Below are 18,124 nucleotides of genomic sequence, written 5' to 3'. Positions count from 1 at the left end.
TTTATGTTGACAAAACATTACCTCGTTTTAAAAATGTAGATGATTGAAACAAGCATTGTGGACCCAAACAAGGTCATTCTATTGCTCCTCCTTAAAGGTAAGCCCTTAATGATTTCAATGATAGAAAACTAAAACTATGCTTAAGTTGGATTATATCCCTATAATCCTATCAATTATATAATAAAAAAAAATTATGTAAAGTTCAGAACCGTTGAGTGCCAATAAATGCTCGTTAACTTCACAAATATAGTCATTTCTATTTATCACATTCCGAGAAATTATGATTACTTGAATGCATTAATGTTAAAAATATAATGTTTGTTGCAATGCTAAGGTTTTTTTTTTTTCATTCTAAATTTTGTTCTTATTTTTTTCTCTAAAAAATGAGTAGAAGTAAATATAGCCGAGAAAAAGATTGCGATATATAGAAGCAAAAGTCACCTTTCTATGTGATCAAATTCACATCGATGTTTGGTAATTGATTTGCTTTAATCCAACGGTCCCACTTTTACATCGACTTCATCTACTATACATACATGCATGGGTCTTCCAATACATGTGTGTAGCGTTATATACATAAACATATATAGTGACTTGTATAAAAACTAAATGTAAATAAAACATAACAAAAGTAATGGAACAGTGATTTAGTGATGTGTGGTAACTGGCGAGTGCTTTGGACATTTTTGTATAACCGAAGGTTTAACTAATCAAGATTAAAAAAAAAAAGAAAATTAATCAAGATTATAAGAAAGCACAAAAAATTATCAAGATTATAAGAGCAACCCCATCGGTTCAAATAAAAGATATCTTAGCTATATCTTAGCTAATAAACTGATTAAATTTAATAAAAGCAGCTAAGATTAGTTAAGATTTATATCTTAACCAAGATATTTTCTTAAGTTTAAGAAGTGGACAGGTGTTGTGTATTTATTGGGTACACAAATAAACAAAAGTAAGGAAAAAAAAACCATTGGAACATAAATAATTTAAATTTTTTCCCTTAAGAACTTTTTGCTTCTTAACCAATGGAGCATAAATAAATTAAGATATTCTCTAACTTATCTTAACTTTGAAAAAGCAAAATTTTAATTTTAAAAAAGGTTAAGATCCAAGATTAAAAGCTTTAACATCTTAACCATTGGGGATGCTCTAAAGGACCATGCATCCAGTATCTTATGTGTTGGAACAGGTGTATCCGTATATGTATGTAACTATGTATTATGTATCGTAATTTGTACGTAAGCTTGGTGCCCTGGTCTACAGTTCCCTAGTTAAGATTCTATTTTGACAACAAAATTGATGATTCCAATCATCCATATTTGTTATAGGGAGAAATTGAGCATGCTATATACGGTGATATATATGATATTTATTTAATATATTGAATAACAAACACAGAACTAGTGTTATAGGTGCAGGTATGTAAATATAATGTGATAAACATTTTTTATATAGATTGGAAAGAATACGAGATTGTTGTTGCTCTGTTAGAACGAACAAACAGAACTAGTGTTATAGGTGCAGGTAAGGTAAATATAATGTGATAAACATTTTTTATATAGATTGGAACAAATAAACATTTTTCTGTTAGAACGAACAAAGGCCTGTCAAAAAGAACAAACCTGATGTGACATATTACATATATGATTATAATTGATTATTGTATATATAGTATTGCATGACTATCTTTACAAGATTTCAATACGAAAATAAATTAAAAGGAGAAAATTTATAAACGAAGCGATTTCATTCTCGGTAAGGTTTTCCGATATGTCTCCTAACTAAATCAAAGCCTTGTAATTGAAACTTGTAATGATTGTTATTCTATATATCTTTGAAGAAAGCTTCGGTATTGGACGTACTTAATATAATTGGATTTTATTTAAATTACAAAAATCACTGTATAATTCGGCTACATGACTTAATCAATTATTTCACGTTGAAAACAATACTATATCAACTTCAAATACACTCCTTGTGTATGGATTCCACAAGTTCTTTTCTATCTATAGAAATATAGAATCCACAAGTTCTATCTACTTTTATTAGAATTTTTTATTGTTCGTTGTTGTTAACATAATTATAAGCAATAAATTCAAAAAAAAAAAAATCTAAAAGACACAAAATTTCCATCTTTGATAGGGCTTCGGAATCATTAATTACTTTTTACAAACAAAAAAGAAGAAGATAGGGCTTCGGAAATTATTAGAAAGATGGAAGGATATTGTATTAAATTTGGCTTCATATTTTCCTTTGGTTTGCGGCCATCAAGTACTAGTACTACTCAGTACCCACAGGCCACAGGAAAAAAAGTAGTACTGCTTTATTAAGTGTGTTACGATAAATGGAAAGCGTTTTAGTATGTGATTACAAATTGTTGTATGTGATCATTAATTAGTTATTGGTCCGACTTCTAAGTTTAAATATTTTCAGAATTCAGTTAGTTTAATTATACATGTTAGACGAAATGACTCTTTTTGAGCCAATATATAATGTATCTGAATTTTTCATTTTGAAAAATCTTTTTATAAAATAATAGGTCAACCTCGAATTATTATAATAAAATAAATAATTTGCGTTACTATGAAAATTAATTTACTGAATACAGTATATAGAGAGAGATAGAAATAGAGGAAAACAGTGGATAATACATGATTAGTTGATACTCATGTGCAGCGAGTCTATATATATTATATACTCATGATTAGTTGATACATATGTGACGATTAGTTCTACGAATCAATCTCTAGTTTTCGTCTTAAAATCATTTGGTTTTATAGAATATAAGAAACAAAGAAAACAGGAACTTTCGCGGGAGACAGAAGGGTACGTGAAGAGAAAAACACATAAAAGTGATAAGGGCTTAACGTAATAATACTACAACAAAACCTCTCTACGTACAACGAGTAATAACACATGAAAATAGAAAGTCGATGAGACATCGTTTTAAGGTTAGATCGATGAAGAAATATCTCAGGCCCCACCCCTGGGACCCGACCCGACCCGACCCGACCCGACCTTTGTCTCCTCTCCTTTTAAAAACTCTCCATTGCTTCTTTGTCTTCTCTCTTCTATAACATAACTCAAGAAATTAAAGAAGATAGATAGAGAGAGAGAGAGAGAGTAAAAACCTAAAGGGTGATATACTTATATAAAAATTAATTTAAGATTGTGATTAAGTGGTTCACTATATTTAAGTTACTTTGAGGAGCTACTAATCATGGGTCATCACTCATGCTGCAACCAGCAAAAGGTGAAGAGAGGGCTTTGGTCACCGGAAGAAGATGAGAAGCTTATTAGATATATCACAACTCATGGCTATGGATGTTGGAGTGAAGTCCCTGAAAAAGCAGGTGATCTTACTTGTATATTAGTTTTCAAGTAACATATTTTTTTCTCTAACCAATTATAACGATCTTGCGCTAATTAACATATATAGTTAATGTAACTAATTTTAAAATGCATGTTTGATCAAATTTAGGGCTTCAAAGATGTGGAAAAAGTTGTAGATTGCGATGGATAAACTATCTTCGACCTGATATCAGGAGAGGAAGGTTCTCTCCAGAAGAAGAGAAATTGATCATAAGCCTTCATGGAGTTGTGGGAAACAGGTCTCCATTTTTACTAACTCGACTTAAATTTTTATATATTATCAATTCAAGATAGTGTATTATTATAGACCGCTACAGGAAGTCTTATAAGATTTTCAATACTGATACCATTTTCAATAATAAGTTTGTTGGGTTGGGATACATACATAGTACATTTTATACTTATATTCAGTTTATCATGTTATATTTTAAATTTAAACAATTATATGTTTAGTTTGGCCACGGTTTGAAGCAACGACTAGCCTACTGTCGATGACCAAAGAATCTTTAACGTGTAGTTTCATTCATCTAGCTCGTTTACTTTTGTCTACTTGGTCGAGCTATTAAGTAGTACACTTTAAGTTACTTCATTGAACATTCTCAAAATGTGATACATACATATTTTCTTATTAAACTTATGTTTTTTGTTTTTTTCAGGTGGGCTCATATAGCTAGTCATTTACCGGGAAGAACAGATAACGAGATTAAAAACTATTGGAATTCATGGATTAAGAAAAAGATACGAAAACCGCACCATCATTACAGTCGTCATCAACCGTCAGTAACTACTGTGACATTGAATGCGGACACTACATCGATTGCCACTACCATCGAGGCCTCTACCACCACAACATCGACTATCGATAACTTACATTTTGACGGTTTCACTGATTCTCCTAACCAATTAAATTTCACCAATGATCAAGAAACTAATATAAAGATTCAAGAAACTTTTTTCTCCCATAAACCTCCTCTCTTCATGGTAGACACAACACTTCCTATCCTAGAAGGAATGTTCTCTGAAAACATCATCACAAACAATAACAAGAACAATGATCATGATGACACGCAAAGAGGAGGAAGAGAAAATGTTTGTGAACAAGCATTTCTAACAACTAACACGGAAGAATGGGATATGAATCTTCGTCAGCAAGAGCCGTTTCAAGTTCCTACACTGGCGTCACATGTGTTCAACAACTCTTCCAATTCAAATATTGACACGGTTATAAGTTATAATCTACCGGCGCTAATAGAGGGAAATGTCGATAACATCGTCCATAATGAAAACAGCAATGTCCAAGATGGAGAAATGGCGTCCACATTCGAATGTTTAAAGAGGCAAGAACTAAGCTATGATCAATGGGACGATTCACAACAATGCTCTAACTTTTTCTTTTGGGACAACCTTAATATAAACGTGGAAGGTTCATCTCTTGTTGGAAACCAAGACCCATCAATGAATTTGGGATCATCTGCCTTATCTTCTTCTTTCCCTTCTTCGTTTTAAATTAATGTTTAAATCACAGCAAATAAACTCCGCTAATTTGTTTATAAGTTTGTTTATTCACCTTTTTTCTCTTAGAGTTTGTAACGGGATTTTCACTTTATTATGTAATGAGTGTTCTAAATTGTTGATAAAGAGATGGTGTGAATGTATGTATATAAAACTCAAGGTCTTGTCCTTAATTTGATGTATGAAAAGGACAAAAAAACACTGCTTCCATGTTGCAAGGCAATACGGTAACGTAGTGCATTCACTAAGTTCGTTAACGTTGTCGTATCGTAACACAAACGTAGAGATTTGGCTAGCTACCCACGTACAGGCCATGGCAAAACTATTTTGAAAATTACTATAGCATTTTGGTTTGTAGAAAAGAGCATAAAGATATGATTAATCTAGTTGCAAAATGAGGTAGTGAATGAACAATACTTGGGAATAACAAAGTATTGTAATTAATCCACTTATATTCTTAATGATACAATCAAAGTATATCTGCAACAAAGTCAAAATTTTCAGTTTTCAAGGGAATAACAAAGTCAAATTAAGGATTTCAAGATACTATATGCATGTTTTAGACTCCTTTAAAATAGGTAGGATTATCTTTGTAGCGCGCTTTTGGTTTAGTGAATCTGAAGATCAAAATGTTGATATCTATTCGCTGAATCGAGCAAACACCTCATGGCATTGGCAACAACACGAATAAGTAAACACGAATGTACTGTTTTGCAAATCGAGTAAACACCTTATGTTTCTATATAATTCAAAATGTTTTGTTGTCGAAATCAAACCAAAGGGAATATCGAACGCTAAACTGTGTAATGTTTTGATTTTGCGGTATTTACAGACAAGACTCAAGTAGAGAATGTTTCTGAGGCCTGAGTTGTTGTTCAGTGACGATATGTCTTAACCGCCAGATCTATTCGTCTCCGACAAAGTGGACAGCTGGTCAAGTGGGAGGAGCATGCGGTGCAGCAGCACATATGACCACACCTGCGAGTACCAACCACAAGCATTTTAGCAAGTTGCAAATGCAGAATCAACCAAAAATGGCGGAAGAATGCTTACGGGACAAACACAGCGTTGTACTCCTGCTCTAGGCATATCACACAGAGATCAGGAACAGCGTCTTCTTTCTTGGTAGAATCTGAAATGCTCTCACGTGTCCCGTTTGAACCTGGTCAGAAGAGATTGTAGTCAGAGCCAGTGCAACCTATATGTAGAATAAAGAGATTCACCAATGGATACCTTCACTCTCTAGCTCAGCTCTCTTTGCTGCTGCGTCAAGCACTCTGCAAAAACAGCTGACTACTTAATTTTGTGTGTACATAGTTTCGAGAGAAACAAGCCGATCTAGTACTCATGCTTGAGAACGGTTATTCACTTTTAGACAGACAAATCTGTGACATACCTTTTTTGTAACTGTCTCCGCCGTCTTCTCTCTAGAACAGAGTCAATGACATGCTTCGTAATTAGGAACACACCAAGAACAGTAAAACCCATGGAGGCATATTTGTACAACCTGTAAATTATACTCTTCTCAATCAGTTTGGCTCATTGCCGTTTTTCTACAAGAGTATAGGAGAAGAACCGAGAGAGGAGAGAGACACGACCTTGACCATTTTCCCAAATTAGAAATGAGCTGATCGAGTGATTTAGAAGAGACGTAGAAAGGGCCCCTGTCAGGTTTTTGAATCCTGAATTCTCCAATATCGTCCTTGACAGCCTGTTATACATGGCAGCAACACAAATTAGATTTAAACTCATCGGTAAGCCTCTATACATAGATCAATCCCACTTCCTACAAATATTGCTATTAAAGGAACTTTGAGAAAATTTCAAGAGGCAAATACCAGACTGATGAAGGAGTTAGTGTGCTATGTATCTCTATCAACAGTTACAACTTAAGCAAAAGAGAGGACCCGAAAACACTGAGAATACGACATACCTCACCAACAATTGTTAGCGGTATTCCAGTTGGAAGAACACGCTCAATGCGCTTAACTCCAAGCATCTGAAACAAAACAATGGCCGCTTAAGCAAATAGAGAAGCCAACAAACAAAGAACCGGAAAGAAAAGTAAAAACCTTAAGTCCTTGAAGATAATCAAGTGTTCCTCGTACAAGCGAGCGTCCTGACTCTTCAAAAACTTCACTACCAACAGTCAAGGCAAAACCCGTCGCACCACGAGCTCCCATTACATGGACACGGCTTGTCCCATCGTCCTATCCCAAACAGTTTTGGAAATGGTATTAAGAAAACATCCAATCACAGTTGTTTCAAACACTATGCTACTAGACTAGACTTACCAGAAACCAAGGAACCTCTTTGCTCATTGATAGCATCAACGCACTATCTTGTACCCAAGAACCCGTCTCATTATGTTTCAGGAAATGTTGTTCCGCCTGAAAAGATCATGCAATTACTAGAGTTTCACATAAAACCTAATCGATTAAACCAGAAAACAAACTAAGTTCCATGCGCTAATCATCAGTCTACAACATACCGTTTCTTCAACAATAACACCGCGTATGCCACTATGCTCGCATTTGATAGGTGTCTCAGAGCCGACTCTTCCTGATACCGCAACAATGAAAGGCAGAATCTTGCTATCTAATTCTAGCAATTGAGCTACACATACAGAACAATCAGAAAACATGATCAAAACTTCATCCTGAGAGTAGATGAAGCAATCAGGGGAGAAGAAGATTACCTAACTCCTTGAGCTGATTAACCCTAGTGACTGTTTCGAGTACTTCAGCATCCCTGCACTCAAAAGGATAAGAAAGGATTTGATTGATTGATAATCTCTTTGGGAAGATGAAATATAAAAGAGATCAGACAAACCTGCCACTACTCCGGCCGAGAAGATAAAGAGCAGCGGCGCTGAGGCAGCAAGTAACTCCACCCCAAGGAATCATCAGACTCTGAAGTCACTCTTACTTGTTTGCAGAAGAACAACAATACCTTTGAAGTTATTGATGAGCAGAGAGATAGAGGTAGGTTTTGAATCTGGATGCAGCGAATTGAATGAAATAGAGATGGGAGTGAAACGAATCTGGATTTAGAACACAGAGAGATGGAAGAAGATCATGCGAAATTAGCTAATGAGAGTTATGAGTATGAATCGAGGAAGAGTTTGAAGAATTAGAAACTAGAAGCAGTGAAAGAAGAGGAGAATTTCGAAAGGGGAAATTAAAAGATTCAGAGGGTTGGAATTGAATGATCCTTTGCTTCGATCTCTCTCAATATTCTCATGCGCAGGGTTTGGGGAAGACGACGATATAGTCCCCAAGCAACGAAGCTGATGACGTGGCCACTTCCCAATCCAATGGGCCTACTCTTTTTTTTTGTTTAAGCCCAGCTAAGACGCATGAGTCTTTTTTTGTTTTTTTGTTCTTAATAAAAAGTTAAAAACTGTCCCATTCCCCACGGTAAGAGAGTCGTTAATCTTTTGTTTCATTATGCAATTAGGTTTGTACATAATTTAAATTTACAATCGTTAAAGCTGTCTATTAGTCGCTGCCTAGTCAGTTTGAAGTATGAGGCGGTTCTTGACTCGAACTTTCTGCATATTATCACGGATTAAAGAGGTTTTGAAGAGTGAATAGATTTATTATAAACGACAGGATTTATAAGTGAGAGAGCTTTCGAAGCAATTTGTAATCTCTTTCGCTTTCTTTAAGAGCCATTCGAACAACTTGGAGCAAAGCCTTGACTCATTCAAATGTGAGAGGGCCCATTGAGTCTTGACTCTTGAGTATAAGAACAAAAAATCTTCTCTTTTTATTATAGCCACAAAAAATTAATCTTATTATCTCTTTATTTGATATTGCCTCTCTGATAATTTTTATATACAGCATTTCCAAAGACACATTAACGTTAAATATCTTCTTTTAGTTATCTTCAACATTTCCAGCTCGTTCATCATGGCTTCTCCTTCTTCTTTTTCGTCTCAGAACTACAAGTTCAATGTCTTCGCGAGCTTCCACGGGCCTGACGTCCGTAAAACACTTCTCAGTCACATACGACTACAGTTTAACCGCAACGGGATCACTATGTTTGATGATCAAAAGATTGTGAGAAGCGCAACGATCGGGCCTTCACTAGTAGAAGCTATAAAAGAATCAAGGATCTCGATCGTGATTCTCTCCAAGAAATATGCTTCATCAAGCTGGTGTTTGGATGAATTGGTGGAGATCTTGGAGTGCAAGAAAGCTATGGGACAGATAGTGATGACCATCTTCTACGGAGTAGATCCATCCGATGTGCGGAAACAGATCGGGAAATTCGGGATCGCTTTCAATGAAACTTGTGCACGTAAGACCGAGGAGGAAAGGCAAAAATGGAGCAAAGCTTTGAACCAAGTCAGCAATATTGCTGGAGAAGACTTCTTAAGATGGTTGGTCTTTATTTTAATCTCTGATTTATTGTTTGTTTATAGGTTATATTATATTAAGTTGTAATCACCAGAGAAAACTTAAACAATTAGTGCTGTTTTATGATGTAGGAGGTATTACGATTATTGGAATTTAAATGATTAAGGGAAATGTTTTTGTTGAATTAAGTATTAAAATGTCATAAATTGTTGGGAACATGCAATGTTATCTCTGTATCTATTTGATGGAAACTGTGCTTTTCCTTTCTTTCTCTTTTGTTAGGGACAATGAAGCTATAATGATCGAAAAGATTGCCAGAGATGTTTTAGATAAACTGAATGCTACACCATCTAGGGATTTTGATGGTATGGTGGGAATTGAAGCTCATTTGAGAGAAATAAAATCTTTGCTAGATTTAGATAATGTTGAAGTTAAGATAGTTGCAATCGCTGGTCCTGCTGGGATTGGTAAGACTACTATTGCCAGAGCTTTATATGGTTTACTCTCTAAAAGGTTTCAACTTAGTTGTTTTGTGGACAACCTTAGGGGAAGCTATCATAGTGGTTTTGATGAGTATGGTTTTAAGCTGCATTTACAAGAACAGTTTCTTTCAAAGGTTTTGAACCAAAGTGGAATGAGAATATGCCATTTAGGTGCAATAAAAGAAAATCTAAGCGACCAGAGAGTGCTCATCATTCTTGATGATGTGAACAAGTTAAAGCAGTTGGAGGCTTTGGCTAATGAAACTACATGGTTCGGTCCAGGAAGTAGGATTGTAGTTACCACAGAAAACAAAGAGCTTTTGCAGCAACATGGTATTAACAATACCTACCATGTGGGGTTTCCATCTGATGAAGATGCTCTCAAGATCTTGTGTAGTTATGCTTTTAAACAGACCTCTCCACGTCATGGTTTTGAAGAGCTTTCAGAAAGTGTAACAAAGCTTTGTGGTAAGCTTCCGTTGGGTCTTTGTGTCGTGGGTTCATCTTTACGGGGGAAGAAGGAAGACGAATGGGAAGATGTTGTGACCAGGCTGGAAACTATTCTTGATCAAGATATCGAAGACGTACTAAGAGTTGGCTATGAAAGTTTAGATGAGAATGCGCAAACACTATTTCTCCACATTGCAATCTTCTTCAACAAGGAAGATGGTGATCTTGTGAAAACCATGTTCGCTGAGAGTGACTTGGATGTCAAATACGGGCTGAAAATCCTTGAAAACAGATCTCTCATAAAGATGAAGATTTTTAGCAATGGGGATACAAAAATAGTGATGCACAGATTACTACAACAAATGGGTAAAAGAGCTATTCAAAAACAAGAGCCTTGGGAACGCCAAATCTTAATAGATGCCCGGGAGATTTGTCATGTTCTTGAGCACGCCAAAGTAAGTTCGTATTTCTTATCTTCTATCTTCAATTATAATGTAAATTAAGGCATTCGCTGTAGATAAACAAATCCTACTAGTCCTGCTAACAATTTCTTCTATATTTGGAATTCGGTATAGGGTACCGGCTGGAATGTTCATGGTATGTCATTTGATATATCAAGAATCAGTGAAGTGTCTATAAGGAAGAAAGCTTTTAAAAGAATGCCTAATCTTCAGTTCCTCAAAGTTTACAAAAGTAAAGATGATGGGAATAATAGAATGCATGTACCTGAGGAGATGGACTTTCCTTGTCTCCTAAGGTTGTTAGATTGGAAGGCGTACCCAAGCAAGAGTCTTCCTCCTACATTTAATCCAGAACATCTTGTCGAACTCAATATGCATTCTAGCCAGCTCGAGTACCTCTGGCAAGGAACTCAGGTTGGTGTTGTACTTGATATATATGAATTAGGTATTTTCTCTTTCATGCTATATGATGCTCTTTCTCTCTCTGCTACTGTGTGGTTTTCTAACATATTCAGCCGCTCAAGAATCTCAAGAAGATGGATTTGTCACAGTCCAAGAATTTGAAGCAACTCCCGGATCTTTCAAATGCTACAAATCTGGAGTATTTGTATCTGATGGGTTGCGAGAGTTTGATAGAGATTCCATCATCTATTTCGCATCTTCATAAACTAGAGATGTTGGCGACGGTGGGCTGTATAAATCTAGAAGTCATACCAGCTCACATGAACTTGGAATCTCTTCAAACAGTCTACTTGGGAGGATGCTCAAGACTAAGAAATATTCCAGTGATGTCAACGAACATCAGATATTTATTTATAACGAACACAGCAGTTGAAGGCGTGCCTCTTTGCCCTGGTCTTAAGACTCTCGATGTAAGCGGCAGCAGAAATTTCAAGGGATTATTAACACATCTCCCCACGAGTTTAACAACACTAAACCTATGCTATACTGATATTGAAAGAATTCCAGATTGTTTCAAATCTCTTCATCAACTAAAAGGGGTTAATCTACGTGGCTGCAGAAGACTCGCATCTTTGCCAGAGCTCCCTCGTTCGCTACTAACCCTAGTGGCAGACGACTGTGAATCACTGGAGACGGTGTTTTGCCCTTTGAACACTTTAAAAGCAAGCTTCAGTTTCGCCAACTGCTTCAAATTGGACCGAGAAGCACGAAGAGCAATTATCCAACAATCGTTTTTCATGGGAAAGGCTGTGTTACCAGGAAGAGAAGTGCCTGCAGTGTTCGATCACAGAGCCAAAGGATATTCATTGACCATTCGTCCAGACGGTAACCCTTACACCAGCTTTGTATTTTGCGTTGTGGTTTCCCGTAACCAAAAAAGTGATAAAACCATTCCTCCCTCACTATTGTGGCGTCGCATCATAGCTCAAGATGAGGGCTATCCCGTTGAGGTCTGGAACCGCATAGGAGATGTCTTCAAATATCGAACGGAACATCTATTAATATTTCACTTCGACTTTCTAGAATTCGACAACAGGGATATAGTGTTCGAATTCAGCAGCGAATCCCACGACTTCGACATTATTGAATGTGGTGCTAAAGTCTTGGCCGAAAAGAGCATCAAAGAAAGCTATGAATCTGGATCCGACCAAGCCTTTGAAGACGACGTTGTGTTTGAACCCAGCAAAGCCTTCGGAGACGAAAAATACGGAGATTGTTGTATTTTGTAAGGACGTCGGAACTTCCGACTGACGCTTGTTTCTGGTTGAAGACAATAGAATCCGGAATTGAATTACACAGGAACTTATCGAAGGCCTGTTGAATTAAGGGCACGCATCAGGCTTGTTAACCTTGCCCTGCATATCGCTGTTTTAGTTCTTGCTTTTTGTGTTTGATTTGAAACGATTTAGAGCATTTTACAAGTGAAGACGACTTATGAAAACTAATGCATTTTTTCGTGTTCTTGCACAACATCACACATACACACTTGGAATGTAAGCTAACTACTTTCTGACCCTTTTACTAACTACAACAACCACTCCCACTAGGCTCACGTAAAGCCTCTTAACACTAGATTGTAGCTAGTTTTACAACCAACTTAAAACAACCAACGTAACATTAATACTTTTGTTAAGAGGCTGGTCAAAGCATATGCATTATTGATTCTTTAACTTCATAACGCGTTTACATTCTTTTTAAAAATAAAATAATGATAACGTCTTACATACAGAAGGATCCTTTTTTTTTTGTTTCATATAGCTTTCCAAAAACACATTAACTTCAACATCTGATTTTCACTTATCTTCTTCTATTCTTATTACCCTATTTCCATCTCTCTTAGAATGTCTCTCATGGATTCTCCTTCCTCTATTTCCTCTTGCAACTACAGATTCAATGTCTTCTCGAGCTTCCACGGGCCGAATGTTCGTAAAACACTTCTTAGTCACATGCGCAAACAGTTTAATTTCAACGGGATCACTATGTTCGATGATCAAGGGATTGAGAGAAGTGAAGAGATCGTACCTTCACTCAAAAAGGCTATAAAAGAATCGAGGATCTCGATCGTGATTCTTTCCAAGAAATATGCTTTGTCAAGATGGTGTTTGGATGAATTGGTGGAGATATTAAAGTGCAAGGAAGTTATGGGACACATAGTGATGACCATCTTCTACGGAGTGGAGCCATCTGATGTACGGAAGCAGACCGGGGAATTCGGGTTCCATTTTAATGAAACGTGTGCACATAGGACGGACGAGGACAAGCAGAATTGGAGCAAAGCTTTGAAGGATGTGGGCAACATTGCTGGAGAAGACTTCTTAAGATGGTTGGTCTTTATTTTAAGGGCTTATTAACAAAATAGACACTTTTTCAAAAGTAATTTGAGAAATAGGTAGTTTTTTTAGAAATTTGTGAAATAGACACTTTTTTACTTTTTGTGAGATAGAGTTTATGTGTAATAAGTTAAAAGACAAAAAAATTGTCAAATACCACTTTACTCTTTGCTTTATATTAGAAAGTTTTATTGTGGTTCCAATTTTATAGTATTTAAATATTTAGACTAATTATTATATTATAGTTAAAAAAAATTTCATCTTTATTTTTTTGTATTAATATTTTTTAACTTCCAAAACAAGATGATTTTTATATATTCAATTATCAATCTCGTACACTAGCATTAAACATAGTTTTGTACACTAACACTTGTATACCAAATCATTTTATCCAACAATATTTATATAATATATCCTAAATCGTTAAATGCACCGACTTTGACTCATATTTATTAATTAAAGTAATGGTTGTTCATAAATTTATATTAATATGATGTTGTACACCATCATGTACACCATTAAATAACCATGATAGTGTACTAACATTTGTACACTTTTATGTACACCAATCTCGTATACTATTATTTAAACTTTATTTTGTACATTATCACTTGACAAAAATGGTTCTATTTTTTGTATATGGGGTGTACAAAATAGGTGAAGGTATACGGTATTTTAGATGGTGTACGAGGTGATGTATGGTATGATTCATTATCTCATCATTTCATATATACTATTAATATTATGTACACCATATTTTATATCATCTCCGTACACCATTGTATTATGTAGTTGTACACCGCTATATATTGTCGTTTGTACACCACTTTATACATTGTCATATATCGTATTACGTGTATTACTTCTTAGATCAATATTATTTATTTTCTACGTACACTATTATTTGTACACCACTTTTTTATAATATCGCGTACACCACGAGGTTGAGATTAAATAAAAGAAAATGTTACATATTTATGATATATAACAAAATTAGACTTTTTAGATACATATAAATCTGTTAAAGATTAATATGTTTTAATGGTAATTATTTAAGAAAAAAATTATAGCAAAACAAACTAAATATGTATAAGTAAAAATAAGAAAAAGAAAAAGTAAGTTTTGTCTTTATTTGATTACATGACAAAACATGAAAAGGTTATAAAAGTCATTTACAAATTAGAGAAGAAAGAGAAAAGTGTTTATTCTCCATATTTCTAAAAAAACTACCTACTTTACAAATTATTTTTGTAAAAAGTGTCTACTTCACAAAATATCTCTTATTTTAATCTGAGTTTTTATAACTTAGGTTCTACTAAGTTGTAAGCACCAGATAACGAAATGTTTTTGTTTAGAAATACATGTCATCATTACTAGAACAGAGGAATGTTATCTTTGTTGTTATCTCTATGACTACTTGGTGGAAATAATGCTTGTCATTTCTTTCGCTTTTGTTAGGGATAATGAAGCCAAAATGATAGAGAAGATTGCTAGAGATGTTTCAGATAAACTGAATGCTACACCTTCTAGAGATTTTAATGGCATGGTGGGACTTGAAGCTCATTTGACAGAAATGGAGTCTTTGCTAGATTTAGATTATGATGGAGTTAAGATGGTTGGAATCTCTGGTCCTGCAGGGATTGGTAAGACAACAATTGCCAGAGCTTTACAAAGTCGACTCTCTAATAAGTTTCAACTCACTTGTTTTGTGGACAACCTCAAGGAAAGCTTTCTTAATAGTTTAGATGAGTTGCGTTTACAAGAACAGTTTCTTGCAAAGGTTTTGAACCATGATGGAATTAGGATATGCCATTCAGGTGTGATAGAAGAAAGGTTGTGCAAGCAGAGAGTACTCATCATTCTTGATGATGTAAACCACATAATGCAATTAGAGGCGTTGGCAAATGAAACTACATGGTTTGGTTCTGGAAGTAGGATTGTAGTTACTACAGAAAACAAAGAGATTTTGCAGCAACATGGTATCAACGATCTGTACCACGTGGGTTTTCCATCTGATGAACAAGCTTTCGAGATTTTATGTCGATATGCTTTTAGAAAAACCACTCTTTCTCATGGTTTTGAAAAGCTTGCTAGAAGAGTAACGAAGCTTTGTGGTAACCTTCCATTGGGTCTTCGTGTATTGGGTTCATCTTTACGTGGGAAGAATGAGGAAGAGTGGGAAGAAGTAATACGCAGGCTAGAAACTATACTTGATCATCAAGATATCGAGGAAGTACTCAGAGTCGGTTATGGGAGTTTACATGAGAACGAGCAATCTCTATTTCTTCATATTGCAGTCTTCTTCAACTATACAGATGGTGATCTTGTGAAAGCCATGTTCACTGACAACAACTTGGATATCAAACACGGGTTGAAAATCTTAGCAGACAAATCTCTCATAAACATATCTAACAACAGAGAAATAGTGATCCACAAGTTATTGCAACAATTTGGTAGACAAGCCGTTCATAAAGAAGAACCTTGGAAACACAAGATTTTAATACATGCTCCAGAGATTTGTGATGTCCTTGAATATGCCACAGTAAGTTCTTTCTCTTGTGTTTATTAATTTATCATTTAAACTTAGGCATGTGGTGAAGAAAAGCAAATCCTACCTATTGTGCTAACAATTTCCTATTAATTGGTATACATATTGGTCTTAGGGTACTAAAGCTATGTCCGGCATATCATTTGATATATCTGGTGTCGATGAAGTTGTTATAAGCGGTAAATCTTTTAAAAGAATACCTAATCTTCGATTCCTCAAAGTCTTTAAAAGTAGAGATGATGGCAATGATAGAGTGCACATACCTGAGGAGACAGAGTTTCCGCGTCGTCTAAGGTTACTACATTGGGAGGCATACCCATGCAAGAGTCTTCCTCCTACATTTCAACCTCAATATCTTGTCGAGCTCTATATGCCAAGTAGCCAGCTTGAAAAGCTATGGGAAGGAACACAGGTTGGTGTCTGTACTTTAAATATATGTATGAATAATGTTCATGTTTGATCTTCATGCTCTTTCTCTCTGTTTTGTGTCGATTTATTCAGCGCCTTACACATCTCAAGAAGATGAATTTGTTTGCGTCTCGACATTTGAAGGAACTTCCGGATCTTTCAAATGCTACAAATCTGGAGAGAATGGATCTGAGTTATTGCGAAAGTTTGGTAGAGATCCCATCCTCTTTTTCGCATCTTCATAAACTAGAGTGGTTGGAGATGAATAACTGCATAAACCTACAAGTCATTCCAGCTCACATGAACTTAGCATCCCTTGAAACCGTCAATATGAGAGGATGCTCAAGATTGAGAAATATTCCAGTTATGTCAACAAACATCACTCAACTGTATGTATCACGGACAGCAGTTGAAGGAATGCCTCCATCAATTAGGTTTTGCTCTCGTCTCGAACGTCTCAGTATAAGCAGCAGTGGAAAGCTCAAGGGAATAACACATCTCCCCATCAGTTTAAAACAGCTAGACCTCATTGATTCTGATATTGAAACGATTCCAGAGTGCATCAAATCTCTTCATCTGCTATATATCCTTAATCTATCTGGCTGCAGGAGACTAGCATCATTGCCAGAACTCCCTAGCTCACTTAGATTTCTTATGGCAGACGATTGTGAATCATTGGAGACCGTATTTTGCCCTTTGAATACGCCAAAAGCAGAGCTCAATTTCACCAACTGCTTCAAATTAGGCCAGCAAGCACAAAGAGCAATTGTACAACGATCATTACTTCTTGGAACAACGCTCTTACCGGGAAGAGAATTACCAGCGGAATTCGATCACCAAGGCAAAGGAAATACATTGACCATTCGTCCAGGCACAGGCTTTGTGGTTTGCATTGTGATTTCCCCCAACTTGGCATCGCAAATCACAGAGTACAGGCTTCCTCAACTATTGTGTCGTCGTCGCATAGGTCAAGGCGACTTAGACCCCATTGAAAAGGTGTTCAACGTACGAACTCTACTCAACTTTCAAACGGAACATCTATTTGTGTTTATCATTCACCCTCACTTGCCATTTATCGATCCCTCTGAAGTGAGCAGAGAGATAGTGTTCGAATTCAGTAGCAAATTCAACCACTTTGATGTTATTGATTGTGGAGCCAAGTTCTTGACCGACGGGAGCATCAAAGGGAGTTATGATTCTGGATTGGAACAAGTGTTTGAAGACAACACCAAACACGGTGACCATGCAGATTGTTGGAATTGGCTATTCCACTGTTTTGATCTACCCCATTTTGTGAAAAACGTCAGAAGCTTTGTCTCAGTATGAAGAAAATAGAATCCAGAACTGATGAAGTGTTCATTCTCCAATTCATGTCAGCCCGAGACTCTGTCACCAAAGATTTTCTATACTAATTTTATATCCATCTTATGGTGTCGTCGTCTCATAGATCAAAATGGTTTATCCATTAAAAAAGCTTGTGTTTTGGTTGGCTTACCTCATCGATTACTTATATACTGTAGTTCAATCAGAACATATCCGTGTGTTGTAATTCAGTCTTGTTTAGTCGTGTGAAGCGAGATCCTGTTTTGGATCATCATCGTTTTCTTGCTTCGATAATTGCGAGGAAAACCGGGAAACTTGGTTTGGGGAAAATGATGATGACGTGGCCATCGGCTTCATTCAATGCGTTGGGTCCTTCTAGGTCTAATTAAATTGGGCCTATAGGAAAAAA

At 35.9% G+C, this 18,124-nt stretch overlaps 4 protein-coding genes across 6 annotated transcripts; 3 read left to right on the top strand and 1 right to left on the bottom strand.

Moving 5' to 3' along the window:
- Positions 1–3,074: 3,074 nt before the first annotated feature.
- Positions 3,075–5,066, top strand: AtMYB103 (myb domain protein 103). Its single transcript, NM_105065.3, has 3 exons — positions 3,075–3,356; positions 3,485–3,614; positions 4,032–5,066. Exons 1-3 carry the CDS (start codon positions 3,224–3,226, stop codon positions 4,879–4,881), a joined length of 1,113 nt encoding a protein of 370 aa, NP_176575.1. The 5' UTR covers positions 3,075–3,223; the 3' UTR covers positions 4,882–5,066.
- Positions 5,067–5,511: 445 nt separating this feature from the next.
- DAL1 (E3 Ubiquitin ligase family protein) lies at positions 5,512–8,206 on the bottom strand. 2 transcript variants are annotated; one of them, NM_105064.4, is made up of 11 exons: positions 7,720–8,195; positions 7,586–7,638; positions 7,379–7,503; positions 7,182–7,277; positions 6,960–7,097; positions 6,821–6,886; positions 6,486–6,598; positions 6,284–6,394; positions 6,121–6,164; positions 5,941–6,049; positions 5,512–5,865 (listed from the first exon to the last, which is right to left on the bottom strand). In NM_105064.4, exons 1-11 carry the CDS (start codon positions 7,791–7,793, stop codon positions 5,763–5,765), a joined length of 1,032 nt encoding a protein of 343 aa, NP_176574.2. In that variant the 5' UTR covers positions 7,794–8,195; the 3' UTR covers positions 5,512–5,762. The 2 variants fall into 2 exon arrangements, with proteins under 2 accessions (NP_176574.2, NP_001319312.1); NM_001334139.1 differs by having other exon boundaries at positions 5,941–6,164; positions 7,720–8,206.
- Positions 8,207–8,642: 436 nt separating this feature from the next.
- AT1G63880 (Disease resistance protein (TIR-NBS-LRR class) family) lies at positions 8,643–12,633 on the top strand. Of its 2 annotated transcripts, NM_001334138.1 has the most exons (5): positions 8,679–9,274; positions 9,534–10,638; positions 10,759–11,058; positions 11,160–11,516; positions 11,666–12,633. In NM_001334138.1, the coding sequence occupies exons 1-5, from the start codon at positions 8,802–8,804 to the stop codon at positions 11,726–11,728; spliced, it is 2,298 nt and encodes a 765-aa protein (NP_001320566.1). In that variant the 5' UTR covers positions 8,679–8,801; the 3' UTR covers positions 11,729–12,633. The 2 variants fall into 2 exon arrangements, with proteins under 2 accessions (NP_176572.1, NP_001320566.1); NM_105062.3 differs by having other exon boundaries at positions 8,643–9,274; positions 11,160–12,622.
- Positions 12,634–12,904: 271 nt separating this feature from the next.
- AT1G63870 (Disease resistance protein (TIR-NBS-LRR class) family) lies at positions 12,905–17,718 on the top strand (the record flags this gene model as incomplete). Its single annotated transcript, NM_105061.2, has 4 exons — positions 12,905–13,429; positions 14,895–15,978; positions 16,100–16,396; positions 16,486–17,718. Exons 1-4 carry the CDS (start codon positions 12,948–12,950, stop codon positions 17,716–17,718), a joined length of 3,096 nt encoding a protein of 1,031 aa, NP_176571.1. The 5' UTR covers positions 12,905–12,947.
- Between the last annotated feature and the right edge of the window lie 406 nt (positions 17,719–18,124).

The sequence above is a fragment of the Arabidopsis thaliana genome (assembly GCF_000001735.4).
Source record: "Arabidopsis thaliana chromosome 1 sequence".
Lineage (NCBI taxonomy): Eukaryota > Viridiplantae > Streptophyta > Magnoliopsida > Brassicales > Brassicaceae > Arabidopsis > Arabidopsis thaliana.
The sequence above is the reverse complement of the archived record's forward strand: the minus strand, read 5'-3'. Positions and strand labels throughout refer to the sequence as shown.